The 13,293-nt window shown below is 45.4% G+C and overlaps 1 protein-coding gene across 1 annotated transcript in view; it reads left to right on the top strand.

The window, feature by feature from the left end:
- The window catches only part of MMACHC (metabolism of cobalamin associated C), a 50,422-nt gene that overhangs the window by 28,464 nt on the left and 8,665 nt on the right, over positions 1-13,293 (top strand). Inside the window, exons 2-4 of the mRNA XM_068117503.2 lie at positions 527-730; positions 1,671-1,832; positions 2,159-2,332. Coding sequence (XP_067973604.2) covers positions 527-730; positions 1,671-1,832; positions 2,159-2,332 — 540 coding nt within the window. The remainder of the gene's footprint in view (positions 1-526; positions 731-1,670; positions 1,833-2,158; positions 2,333-13,293) is intronic.

Genomic DNA, 13,293 nt, shown 5'->3' with positions numbered 1-13,293 from the left:
TACGAGGGGATATGATAGAGATGTTTGAGATGATGAAGAGGGGATAAAATAGGTGAAGAATAGTTTTTCAGTAGAATAGATAGTGACAGGACCAGGTCCAGAGGTCACAGCCTGAAAGTAAACAAGATGAGAGTTGGGACAATTTTTAGGCAAGGGTTTTTCACCCTGAGAGTAGTTAATACATGGAATGATCTCCCCAGAAAGGTAGTGGCAGTAAAGGGGGTAGATAGATTTAAATTTGAAATAGATAGGTATCTACAAGCATTACAGATGGAGGGGTACCGCCGGGATATTGGCAAGACTTGTAGGTAGTGCTTGTGTGTTGGATGAGTGATGGATACTGTGGTGGTGTAGTGCAGGCATGGTCGGATGAATGGCCTCCTCCTATGCTAAAGTCAATTTGGATTTTGTATATCCTTGTGATGTAAGCCATATATGTAAAAGTGAATTACAGACAGGTTCTTTGCTGGTATATAAAGCATCATCACTGTACTTATGTTATTTTCTTGTATCATTTTCTGTTTAGGTTTCCTGGTACAATGAACAGATAGGCAGTGCATTCCATCTTCAACAGCCACCTGGATCTTTGGCTGTACTCGTAATCAGCGCACCTGGCATGTATGACCGTGCATTTTTGCCCTTTTTGGAGGGTTTAAAGGAGCGAATGGAGGCACCCCCGCGTGACCCCGTGGACAGCTGTGTGGCTTTTTACCTTGATCAAGCAGCTAAGGTGTGCGTTTGGGATTTTTTGGAGGGGAAACTGAGGTGTATTTGAATACAGGGTGCATTGGGACATCCACTCTCGTAACCATGCATTATGGTCCGATGATAAAAGTGCCAACACATTGGAGGAGAAGGGGAAACAAAAAGCTGTCTTCATGTTTATTTAAAGATATCTTCATTGTTGAAATTGGCACAGCTGATTATTTGATACATCACCAATCCCATTATTAGATCGTTATGCCTCTGCACACATTCAATCAGTGTACAATAATTGAAAGAGTCATTACGACTGAAGCAGTTTATTGGTAAAGGTTAAGCGTTAAGCTGGGTGGTTTGCCATTGCCTTTCACTCCCAGCAGTCAATCTCAATCAAGGCAGGAATTCAAAACTTGTTCAGGGTACCTGTGATGCATCACCTATTCTTCATGAGCCACGCTGTAGGATCTTTAATGTCCACCTACGACCAATGTTAGGAGATGTCCGTCCGTCTGTTATCGGTTTCTTATCATGAGGTAAATTGAGAACCATTGAAGGGATTTCAACCAAATTTCAACCACTCAAGCTTGGGATTTCACCCAAACTTGCCGCAAATATGGACTGTAATACAAAGATAAGCTGATTCGATTTTTGAATGCAACAGATCAAAGGTCTTCACTTTTGCCATTTGAGAATCTTTTTGCAAATTACTACTTGAGTTAGAAACATCTGATGTTGTCTTTCTTCAACTTGTATCTCATCGAGATCAAATGTAACAACGGGTTGACAACGTCTGCAGGCGGTGGCATATCCATCGACCCATTTGCTTATAATTATATTTCCTAGTTGTACTTGGTTCGTATTTTTCAAAATGATGTGAAGGCCTGTGTGACATACAAATTAAGTCCATACAATGCGAGCATTTCATGCTGTTCCACAAATGTGTGCACCTCTTGCATGCGGGTGTACAGGCAGTATGCGGTGGCGATCCATGGGTAGTGCTGCACGATTATGATGTAGAGCCAGTGAGCCGGAGGCCACGCATACTGGTCCAGACGGCTGCACATGTGGCTGGCGCGGCCTTTTACTACCAGCGTCATGATCTTCTGGAAGACCCATGGAGCAAGGGCACGGCAAGTTTGCTATTAGATGACAGAGGAATGAACAAGGTGCAAAAACGTCCTCTGCAGCTGTTTCCATAGAATCAGAGTGGAGAACGGCACAGCTGCATGTTTGTACCTTCAAATTGTTGGACTCTTAATTCCTATAAGTACCACCAACTCCTTTTTTTCCACTGTGCAAATTTTTTTCCCAACACTTTTGCATTTAAACATCTGTTAATCATCGCTGTGCACAAGTGATTTTGATATTTTGAAACTCCTTCATATACACTTCCTACAAGTGAAACGTGAACTGCAAGAAATGAACATTTCTTTTATTTATTTTCCTCTGAGTGCAGAAAATTTATGGAGTGTGTATGCACCCTCACTACGGTGGCTGGTTCGCGCTGCGGGGTGCAATATTTTTTCCCAGCACCGATGCGACTAGCCTGACCCGCCAGCCAGCCCCGGACTGTGTGCCGTCGCAACAGGATCGCGTCCTTCTGTTGGAAAAGTTCAACTTCCACTGGCAGGTGTGTTGCACATTGACTTTCACCAAGGTCCAATTCATAGCTTTGTTGCAGCATAATGCTTTTTCAAGAGGTCGCTGCAGGGCTGGCAAATGCTAAATCCGGTCAAAGGTCCTGGAATGCATATGATCATGTCGGGTTCGTGGCAAGCCTTGCGGTGCATCCCTCTAATATTGTCCTGTCACCAGTGGTTAAGACCGCTGGGTGACGGATAACCGAGACAGTTTTACTCCCAAGGCGGCACCCCGAACTATGGCGGTACTTTTGTCACGTGCAGAATGAAGGGAGGCGAAGCGTTTACCTGAACGGAACACACAGATTTATTCCGAAACAACAAACAAGTAAACACGACAGTAAATTCAACAAATAATTTAATGAAAATAAATGCAGGACGGAAATATCAAAATTAATGTTGAGGTAAATAAAATGCACAAGCAATCTGCTGTGGCCTGGAAAACTGTAAACGAGATAAGCGGACGGAAATGCGTAAACAAATCCAAACTAAAAGCATCCAGCCAAGAAGAACGATTGAAACTCTGCCAAGAGCATTTCCAAAGCTTATTAGGGAAGCCACCTACAATCAAGGATGAAGTAATAACTCCTGTGATTTCAGATGAACTCGACATCAAAAAAGGTCCCTTCACCATAGATGAACTCCATAAAGCTCTTTAAAACATTCAAAACGGGAAAGCCTGTTGTCTAGATGACATTCCAGCCGAGATTTGGAAACTAGGTGAATTCGATGAGATTTTACTGAATTTGTGTAATGCGGTATACCATCAAAATCCAATAGATAGATGGACAGAAGGATGTATATTGTCTTTCCAGAAAAAAGGCGACCTAGGGCTCACAAAAAACGATCGAGGAATCACTCTAACATCAATAGCGGCCAAAATATACAACCTGATGTTATTAAACAGAATCAGACCGCATCTAGAACCAGTTCTGCGAAAAAAATCAAAATGGCTTTCGTACTAGTAGGTCGACCTCCGGGCAAATCCTTACTATTAGACGTCTTCTTGAAGGCGTTAAAGCTAAAAATCTTTCTGCTGTTTTCCTATTTATTGATTTCTCGAACGCTTTCGACTCCATCCATCGAGGTAAGATTAAGGAGATACTGCCAGCATTCGGGATACCTCAGGAGACAGTTAATGCCATCATGATGCTGTATAAGAACTCGCATGCAATAGTCCGATCACTTGACGGCGATACAGACTGTTTTGACATCATGGCAGGAGTTTTACACGGTGATACCCTCGCTCCCTATTTATTCATAATATGTCTCGATTATGTGCTACGCAAAGCAATAGACACCAACAATGAACTTGGATTTACCCTAAGTAAACGGAAAAGTCGGCGATACCCATCCAAGAAGATTACAGATGCAGATTATGCAGATGATCTTGCGGTTCTAGCAGACTATAACAATGATGCAGCGACACTACTACACAAGATTGAAGAAGTAGCCAGCCAAATTGGTCTATACATAAATGCGTCAAAGACAGAGTACATCAGTCTTAATCAAGATCAAGTTGTAGACAAAATCATTCAATGGTGAAAACATCAAAAAGGTTGACGAATTCACATACCTGGGAAGCAACATCGCCTCCACAAAAAGAGATGTCGACATCAGACTTGGAAAGGCTTGGGGAGCTTTAAATAGTCTGGGAAAGATTTGGAAATCTGCGCTTCCAATGGAGCTGAAACGAAACTTCTTTAGAGCAGCTGTTGAATCAGTTCTTGTATATGGGGCAATTACATGGACCTTGACATCGTCACTAGAAAAGGCCCTGGATGGTGCATACACTCGCATGCTCAGAGCAGCCCTTAACATCTCATGGAAAGAGCACCCCACAAAATATGAATTGTATGCAAAAATCCCACCAATCAGTGTAACCATACATCAAGGCAGATTTAAGATTCGCTGGGCACTGCTGGAGAAACAAAGATGAGCTCGCAAGCGATGTTTCACTTTGGTTACCAACTCATGGCAAACAGGCACCAGGGAGACCTGTGAAAACATATATAGATCAGCTTACAAATGATACTGGGTGTCTGGTTAACGAACTACCTAATGCCATGAGTGACAGAGATGAATGGAAGAAACGTGTCATGGAATGCCGAGCTTGCTCGGCGCAGTAGTAGTAGTAGTAAATAAAATGCATAACTAAGGTACCTCCACATACAGACTCAAAAACAGTCAAGGGGAGATGAAACTAAATAAAATCCCTTTTTGGCTGTCCGACACTCAGCTTTGGCCTCAAATAGCCCTTTTTGAGGAGTGGTGGTGACGAGGCTCAGGAAGCACACATGGCGACCGCTGACGAAAAGCCCACGCGGTGAAGATGCCCATAGCCAGTGAAGACTGCCTCCTTTCAGGTTCCACTCCCTGGAAGAGCACAACATGGCCTCCAGCTCCCCCATAGAGCACCACAGCCGAAACCTCTTTGTAAATGCTGCCGACACAACAAATGCTTCACTAGCCCTCCAAAAGCGCACACACTCAACTCAGCACCAAAATGACCAGCTTCTTGTCGGCGCACTCCTCTTCCTCCTGAGTGAGAACCAATCATGTCCCTCGGGGCGTGGCCTGCCGGCCTTCTTCTCCGCCCACTGATCATCCGCCGCTACTGGGCAGGGCCTGTTGCCCATAGTGTTCATGTGGGCGGGGCTTAGTTGCCGTGAGTGTTCATAGGGCCGGCGCTGGTTACCTCCGCCACCAAAGGTGGATGGAGGTTATGTTTTCATGTCTGTGTCTGTGTCTGTTTGTCTGTTTGTTTGTGAACAATATATCTCAAAAAGTTGTGGAAGGGTTCGGACGAAATTCGGCAGAGAGGTAGCATATTTGACAAGGACAAAATGATTAGATTTTGGTGACGATCTGGATTCGGTTCCGGCTACTAGAATTTTTAAAGTGATTCTTCACCATTGGGAGATAGGACCAAAAACGATACATAGCAGGATATCTCAAAAAGTTATGGACGGATTTGGACGAAACTTTGTGGACAGGTTGTGTGTGTGACAAGGAAGAATCTTCGATTTTGGTGAAGATCTGAATATGGATTCAGATAAGTATTATTTAATTTTAAGTGATTCTTCACCATTGTGTGATAGCACTAAAACCAACATATTACAGGATATCTCAAAAAGTTATGTACGGATTTGGACGAAACTTGGTGGACAGGCTGTGTGTGACAAGCAAGAATCTATTCTCTTTTGGTGAAGACCCGCTGGTATAATTTTTAAAGTGATTCTTCATCAATGGGAGGTATGGCCAAAAACGATACAAAGCAGGATATCTCAAAAAGTTGTGGATGGATGATTTTGATTGAATGTGATTCTGTATTGTTTTTCTGGTCTACTCTGGGATACAAAACGTAAACTGTTCACCTGGTGGAGGTATGCTCTCTACTGAGTGCTGTTCTTGTTACCTCCTAGAACAGGACTGCCGGGGGGGGGGGGAGGGAGGGGAGAAACCGGAGAGCTTACCTTCGCGGGTCCCACCGGCAGTCCTCGAACCTGCAATAAATAACTCAAACGAAACGAGTTTGAAATGTAAAAAAGAAAGAAATACCGGCTTTATTAGGAGATTGCCGGTACAAAATAAAACTAAATTCCTATATGGGACGTCCCCACAGACAGACTCGAAAAACAGACGAAGGGAAAAAGAACTGGAAAATAAATGTGTTATTTAGTAGGGGACTTAGCTCAACTCGCTGGGGTGTCTCGTCAATAATCGTCAGCGCTCAATCCGGAGGCGGCTCGTGCTTTGGCGGGAAGAAGGCCTCAGTCGCCCTCGTTCACAAGGCCGCTCTCGTTGGTCCGGAGTAGGCCTTCCACGTGAAGCGAACATCAGGCGTGCAGCCTGCTCTTGCACGCAGTGCTCGTCCACCAGTCCTCTGCATGGAAAACCCCAGTTCCCGGGCCGCGGCTCTTCCTCCTCACAACCACCAGCAAGATGTCCCACCACGGCCGCTCACGATCAATCTTCCCCGTGCAGAGAGCAAAGCACAACCGTCCACTATCGCTTTTGGAACGAGAAGACCCAAGAGGGAACGTTCGCTCTCAATCCCCAAATGCCAGAAGTAAGAGGGGAAGGAGGAGAAGATGCCAGTACACAACCTTTCACTGCCAGACCCAAACCGAGAACGGAAAATGTCCGCTGCTCCAAGTCCTTTCTACGCGCCGCTCTCTCCTCATCTGCCGTCCCTATCTCATCCAACCAGTCCGTCCCACCTCCACCAGTGCTTGTCAATCAAAACCCCGACCAATCATGGCTCTTCGGGACGTGGCCTCACAAAGCTGCCTGTCCTGTGGGATTTTCAAGTCTGGGTAATCAGCAGCAGTAGTGCTCGATCTGGGTTTCAGGTTAGTTTTATTATTAATTAATGTAGTTATTGGGTGATTTTGCCGAGTGTCTAGTGCGGTGTCATAAGGAATAAAGGAATACATTACAGAGGCATCGACACACAGGGAATTAATTTACCAATAATCCCTAAGCTAATTAACAAGCCACACCCCTTGTGATGGGGACGAAGGTACAAGCTCAACTCGACAGTCCGGTCTAATACAAATACCCTACTTATTACAATGGGTGGTGGTTCTTCTTCTTCACGACAATCGGAGCACACTAATCTATGCATTCTACCTGGTTCAAAGGTAATCCTTGTGTACCCCCTCCAAATGTAACATTATATTTTCACCCCTGTCTGTCTGTTTGTGAACAAGATATATCAAAATGTTGTGGCTGGATTTGGCCGAAATTTGGTAGAGAGTGCTTGACTTGACAAGAACCTAATATTGTTGATGTGCTTGACAAGAACCTCCTTCCTTAGTCTCCACTCTTGCATCTCAGACTTTTCTGGTAGTATACCACTACTACCCATGATATTTTATATCCGCAACCCCCACCTATTTTCAGGTTGCTGCATTTCCTTCCCTCTCTCTCTCATTTGGCCCTCTGTTTGGTCAAACGGATGTTGTCTTAGTTACAGCACCACTAATTGCCTTATCTCTTCTGCCATGTAGCTCTACCCCGAACCTAGACTTTGACTCGTAGATGCTCTATAATCCAGTGCTGGATTGGAATCGCTATACCATGTCAACTGTCATATGAAAGGGAGAGACATCTCCAAGTGCTGCCATCTGATGCAGAAACGATGAAAGAGGCTGTTATGAATGCAAAAATAACTGAGCACTTTTCTTATGATGAGGTTCGAATAAATCATGGCTAAACCAGAATGGCACTCGGTAGATCGCACACCTCCGCCAGGCTGAACAGTTTACGTTTTGTATATCACCGATCTGGACCAGATCTGGACCTGAACCAAAATCGAATCGGCTTGTTATTGTCACCTAACCAACTCATGCACCAAGTTTTGTCATAAGTCGTCCAAAACGTTTGAAATATCATGTTATATATTTGTTACGCGCCATCGGTAGATTTGCACTATTGACCAATCGTAGATGGCGCAGGCATCGTTTTTCACCATCAATGGATGCGTATCATCGCTGGATAGTGCAGCGCCATCGATCAATTTGCGTCAGGATTGTTTGTGGGAAAATACAACAACAACAACAACATGCATTTTAAGGCCATTTTCCCTGCTAGAGCGGGGGTTAGCCTTGCGGTCCCCATGACAATCTTCTCCATTTTACCCTATTTTCTGCATCTCTCCTTGTTAACCCCCTTGCCCGCATTTCTTCTTCCACCATCTTAAGCCAAGTCTTTCTCGGTCTTCCCCGTCCTCTACTTCCTTCTACATTCATTTCCATCACTCTTCTCAACCAGTCACTTTCATCCTTCCTCAACACATGACCAAACCATCTCAACCTGTTCCTCTTCACAGCATCCATCACAGGCTCTATTCCCATCATCTTTCGCAATTCATCATTTGACTTCCTCTCTCTCAATGATACTCCACACATCCATCGAACCATTCGCATTTCCACCCTTTGTTTGTAGGAAATATCGATCGATATCTAACCCTCGATCGGTCGATAGCACAAATCTACCGATGGTGCATAACTTATTAATTTTTAGCTGTGCCGCTCAATGGTGAAGAATCACCTTTTAAAAATTATCTAATCCTGATCCGTATTCAGGGGTGGGGAGGGGTGAGGGACCTGAGGGGCTGAATACTTGTGCAACCAGTTAGTTTTGATTTGTACATATTTTTTGCAGGTATTCCTGACATGTAACCTCCTTCAACTATAAGTGTTTAGTTTGATCTCTCCAGTTATGAATGAATATGTGACAGTGTGACCCCCCAGGGGAGTCCAGGGCTCCTGGTAGTGTGTCTACAGACTACACCACTCCCCCCTATATGGGGTAGGAGACACTAAATAAGTAATTTGAAAGCAATTCCCCAAAGGTAAGTGTTCAATTAACTGAACAAACAGACACTTCAAATTAATAGAATTTATTTGAAAGTTTGGTAGGAGAGCACAATACAATACTTTATTAAACGTGAGAATATCCCAAACGATGAATAGCAGCCAAGTAATAAAACCTATCAAAAGAACAGCAGCTGACAGCACTGAACAAATATCTGTAAAGAAAACATAAAATTACCTTTCTCATACTTAAAAGCATCCCCAAAAGGGTTTAACTTAGCCCAACTACCCACCAATATAAATATACAAATCAACTATACAACATGCATTTTACAACATGCATTTTAAGGCCATTTTCCCTGCTAGAGCGGGGGTTGGCCTTGCAGTCCCCATGACAATCTTCCCCATTTTGCCCGATTTTCTGCATCTCTCCTTGTTAACCCCCTTGCCCGCATTTCTTCTTCCACCATCTTTAGCCAAGTCTTTCTCGGTCTTCCCCATCTTCTACTTCCTTCTACATCAATTTCCATCACTCTTCTCAACCAGTCACTTTCATCCTTCCTCAACACATGACCAAACCATCTCAGCCTGTTCCTCTTCACAGCATCAATCACAGGCAATATTCCCATCATCTTTCGCAATTCATCATTTGTCTTCCTCTCTCTCAACGATACTCCGCACATCCATCGAACCATTCCCATTTCCACCCTTTCCAGCCTTCGTTGCTGCCCTACGTTCATTACCCATGTCTCGCTCCCATAAATCATAACACTTCTCACACATGCAGCATACACCTTTCCCTTCAGCTTCAGCGACACTCTCCTCCTCATCAGCACGCCACTCAGTTCCCGAAACCTCTTCCATGCACATCTCACTCGAGCAACCGTTGCCGAGTCTGATCCACCTTCTCCATTCAGCATGTCTCAGAGGTAGCAAAATGTTTTCACACCTTCCAGCTTCACGCCGTCTCCAAGATCCAACTCAACATTTCCTCCATCTGCAGCTCCCTCTGTGCACACCTTACATTTGAATGTAGCTGCCACACTGGTAAATGACCCTCTCAGACCACTACATTTTTGATGAACCCACTCAGCGCACATTGTACATTGAATGGAGTTCACTCCGACACCCTTCCTGCACACAGCACACGGCCTCTTCCCAGTTCTTTCCACCTCACCACATGCATTACCACTTGCCATCACCTTCGTCTTTCCGATATTCACCTTCAGACCTTTTGTCTCCATACATTCCTTCCACTTGTTCATCTTTTCCTTCAGTCCATCCATACTTTCCGCAATCAACACCAGATCATCTGCATACAACAACTCCCACGGTAAACCCTCCTTTACGTTCTGAGCCAGCACCTCCATCACAGCTACAAATAGTGGTGGACTTAGTACCGACCCCTGATGCACTCCCACCTTCACCTCAAACTCACCACTGTTCCCGTCCTTCGTCCTTACAGCTGTGCGCGCTCTTTTGTACATTGCCATCACTACTTTGATCAACCATTCCTCCACTCCTAACTTCCTCAATGCCCATGTCAATACTTTGCGTGGAACCCTATCGAATGCTTTCTCCAGATCAACAAACCCCAAAAACAACTTCTTCCTCTTCTCCATGTACTTCTCCTGCAACTGCCTCACAATGAAAAGCGCATCTGTCGTTCCTCTTCCTGGCATAAATCCAAACTGCATTTCGTCGATCTTCACTTTCTTCCTTATCCTCCTCTCCAACACCCTTTCCAATACCTTCATTCCATGCTCCAATAACTTTATCGCTCGGTACGAGCCATACTCCAGAGGGTCACCTTTCCCCTTGTATAGAGGGACGAGGGTACTCAGTTCCCAATCCACTGGAATGCGGCCTTCTTTCACCACCAGATTACAGATCTCTGTCATTCTCTTCACACCCCAACTTCCTGCTGCCTTCAACATATCTCCCACAACTCCCGTCGGCCCTCCCGCTTTTCCACTCTTCATTGCTTTTCTCGCTTCCTCAACTTCCTTCTCAGTTATCTTCTCTGCCGGTCCTAAAACTGGGTTACTCTCTATGTTGCCATCCCATTCATTCTCTGTATTCAACAGCATTTCCATATATCTTTTCCATCTTCCTTTAATTCCATCTGCGTCGACAACGATTTGTCCCACTTCATCCTTCAAGCAACTCACCCCCATCACATCACACCTCTCTTTCGCTATCTGCTTTGCAATCCTGAATACTGCTTTCTGACCCTCTTCCGAATCCAAGCGTTCTCCGAACATTTTCCTACATGCCTCCAGCGCCTTTGCTACCTCTTTCTTTGCAGCCTTCCTGGCTGCCTTATAACGCTAATTTGATATATACACAAAACGCTAATTGTTTACACGACATATTAAAAACAAAATCACATATCCTTTTCACAAGAGATCAGGGGTTACCCAGAACACGGTGGAAACACTCCACCGCACCTCTGCTGAGACAGTGAACACATAATGCGGTTACCATTTAACAACAGCGTCCGTCTTCCATTTATACATAAAAAGAACAAAATGGCGTCACATACTCAATGCAAGCCTACCTTTGTCTGCCGGTTACATGCACACACCCACTGGACAGCCAGGAATTCACTGGAGTACAAAAACTTGGAAATACACTTCTTGAGCAGACGCACCCGAGCACAGCACCCTAGCTGGGACAACCAGGAAGTCCTATCACAGAGGACCCGAGCAATAGTAGTCTCCCGACATCTTCTTCTTCTTTTTTGAGGTTTACTGGCGCTTTCAGAGCCGCGAGGCTCTATATACGCCATGCCCCCTAACATCCAAACAAACCAACCAGGAGGTTAACACGAGAAAAACTAGAGACTCACACTGCTAACCCCGTCTCTTTGATAAACTTTAAAACTGTTCTACAAAACCCAGGATGTTTCAGATCCAGCCAGCAAAAGGCTTCCGGCAGACCTGACCACGTGATCCCCATTCCGCGGACAGAAAGCTGAAGACGAGATCTAGCATTATTATAACACGGACAAAAGGAAAAAACATGGTCCAGATCTTCGGGAACCTTACACCGATCGCACCACCCCGAGGGATGGCACCCGTTCCTGTGAAGATAAAAATTGAGAAAACAATGTCCAATTCTAAGTCGAGATAAGATAGACTGCTCCCTGCGAGGGAGCCGGGGAGACGACCCCAAGGACACGATCGATGGATGCACCTTGTGACACCACCTCCCCTTAGGGGAGGAGTCCCACTGACTTTGCCATATAACATTAATTTTCTGTTTAATTAAATTAGAGAGGTCTGCCTGGCCTAGCGGAACTGGGGTTTCGAAATCCAGATTGAGGGCGCGTTTGGCCGCCTGATCACACACTTCGTTGCCTGCAATGCCCACATGGGCCGGGACCCAGCATAGATCGACGACCGTGCCCCTCCAATGGGCCAAACTTACGAGATGAATTACCTCAAGAACCAATTCGTTCCTACTGCCAGGCTGGAACGACCTAAGCGCTGTCAGAGCCAAGATAGAGTCGGAAAATATGACCGCGCTGAGGGGGATAAAAGTCTATAATCCATTCAAGAGCCAAAACAATTGCATAAAGTTCTGCCAAAAATACCGACAGGCGGTCTGAAAGCCTGAAAGCCTTGGTCACCTTCACATCAGGGATGCAGAAGGCAGCCGCAGTACGGCCAAGACCCGGATCTTTGGAGCCATCTGTATAAGCATGGAGAGATTGACTCCAGAACTTGTGAATGAATTCCACAGCCATGTTACTTGTCGCGACGGGATTGTCCCTGTCTGTCATACTCTGTAAATCCAAGTGAATTCTTGGAACCACTAGGGTCCAAGGCGGCCATAGGGACACTTTATTGGCTGTGTTAACCGAGGAGGAGGTCCAACCCCAACCCTTTAACCGCCCTAACACACTTGAGACCAAAAGGGGGAAGCCGACTGAGATTACCGGGAGCATGATACTCCCAGCAATCCAGGAACAGAGAACTGCCAGGATGATTTACCCCGAAGGAAATACATTTGGACCAGTATTTGAGAATAGACACTTCCCATCGAAGTGACAAAGGCAGCTCACCCGCTTCAACCAGGAGAGCGCTCACTGGAGAGCTTTTAAAGGCACCAAGACATATGCGGAGAGCTTTGGACTGAACTCCTTCCAACCTCCTCCGGATGGACAGGGACATGTCCCAAAAGGCTTGACACCCGTAATCAAAGTGCGAACGTATTAGAGCTCTGTACAAGATAAGGAGGCTATCCTGGTGGGCACCCCAAGAAGTACCCGAGATACAACGGAGAAGGTTGAGACCCTTCGAGCACTTTGCTACAAGTTTGGCACAATGGGCATTCCAGGTTAAGCCCTTATCAAAGATCACCCCCCCAAAAAAGGGGACCACCGGAGAGACTTTTAGGGCCGTGCCATTGACTGTTAATCTGACGTCCTCAACCTTTCTCTTGAGAGTAAAGATTCCAAGCTTAGACTTAGGCCCAGAGATGGCAAAACCCCATTTTGCAGCCCACTGCTCAATACTGACAACATCAGCCTGAAGGCGCTTGGAGATGAACGCACAGTTCCTGCCCCGAACACAGATTGCTATATCATCGGCAAACAAAGACAAATTGCCCCGCACCCCTGG

This window comes from Myxine glutinosa, chromosome 1, assembly GCF_964187855.1.
Source record: "Myxine glutinosa chromosome 1, kmMyxGlut1.1, whole genome shotgun sequence".
Lineage (NCBI taxonomy): Eukaryota > Metazoa > Chordata > Myxini > Myxiniformes > Myxinidae > Myxine > Myxine glutinosa.
This window is presented reverse-complemented; position numbering and strand designations above follow the sequence as displayed.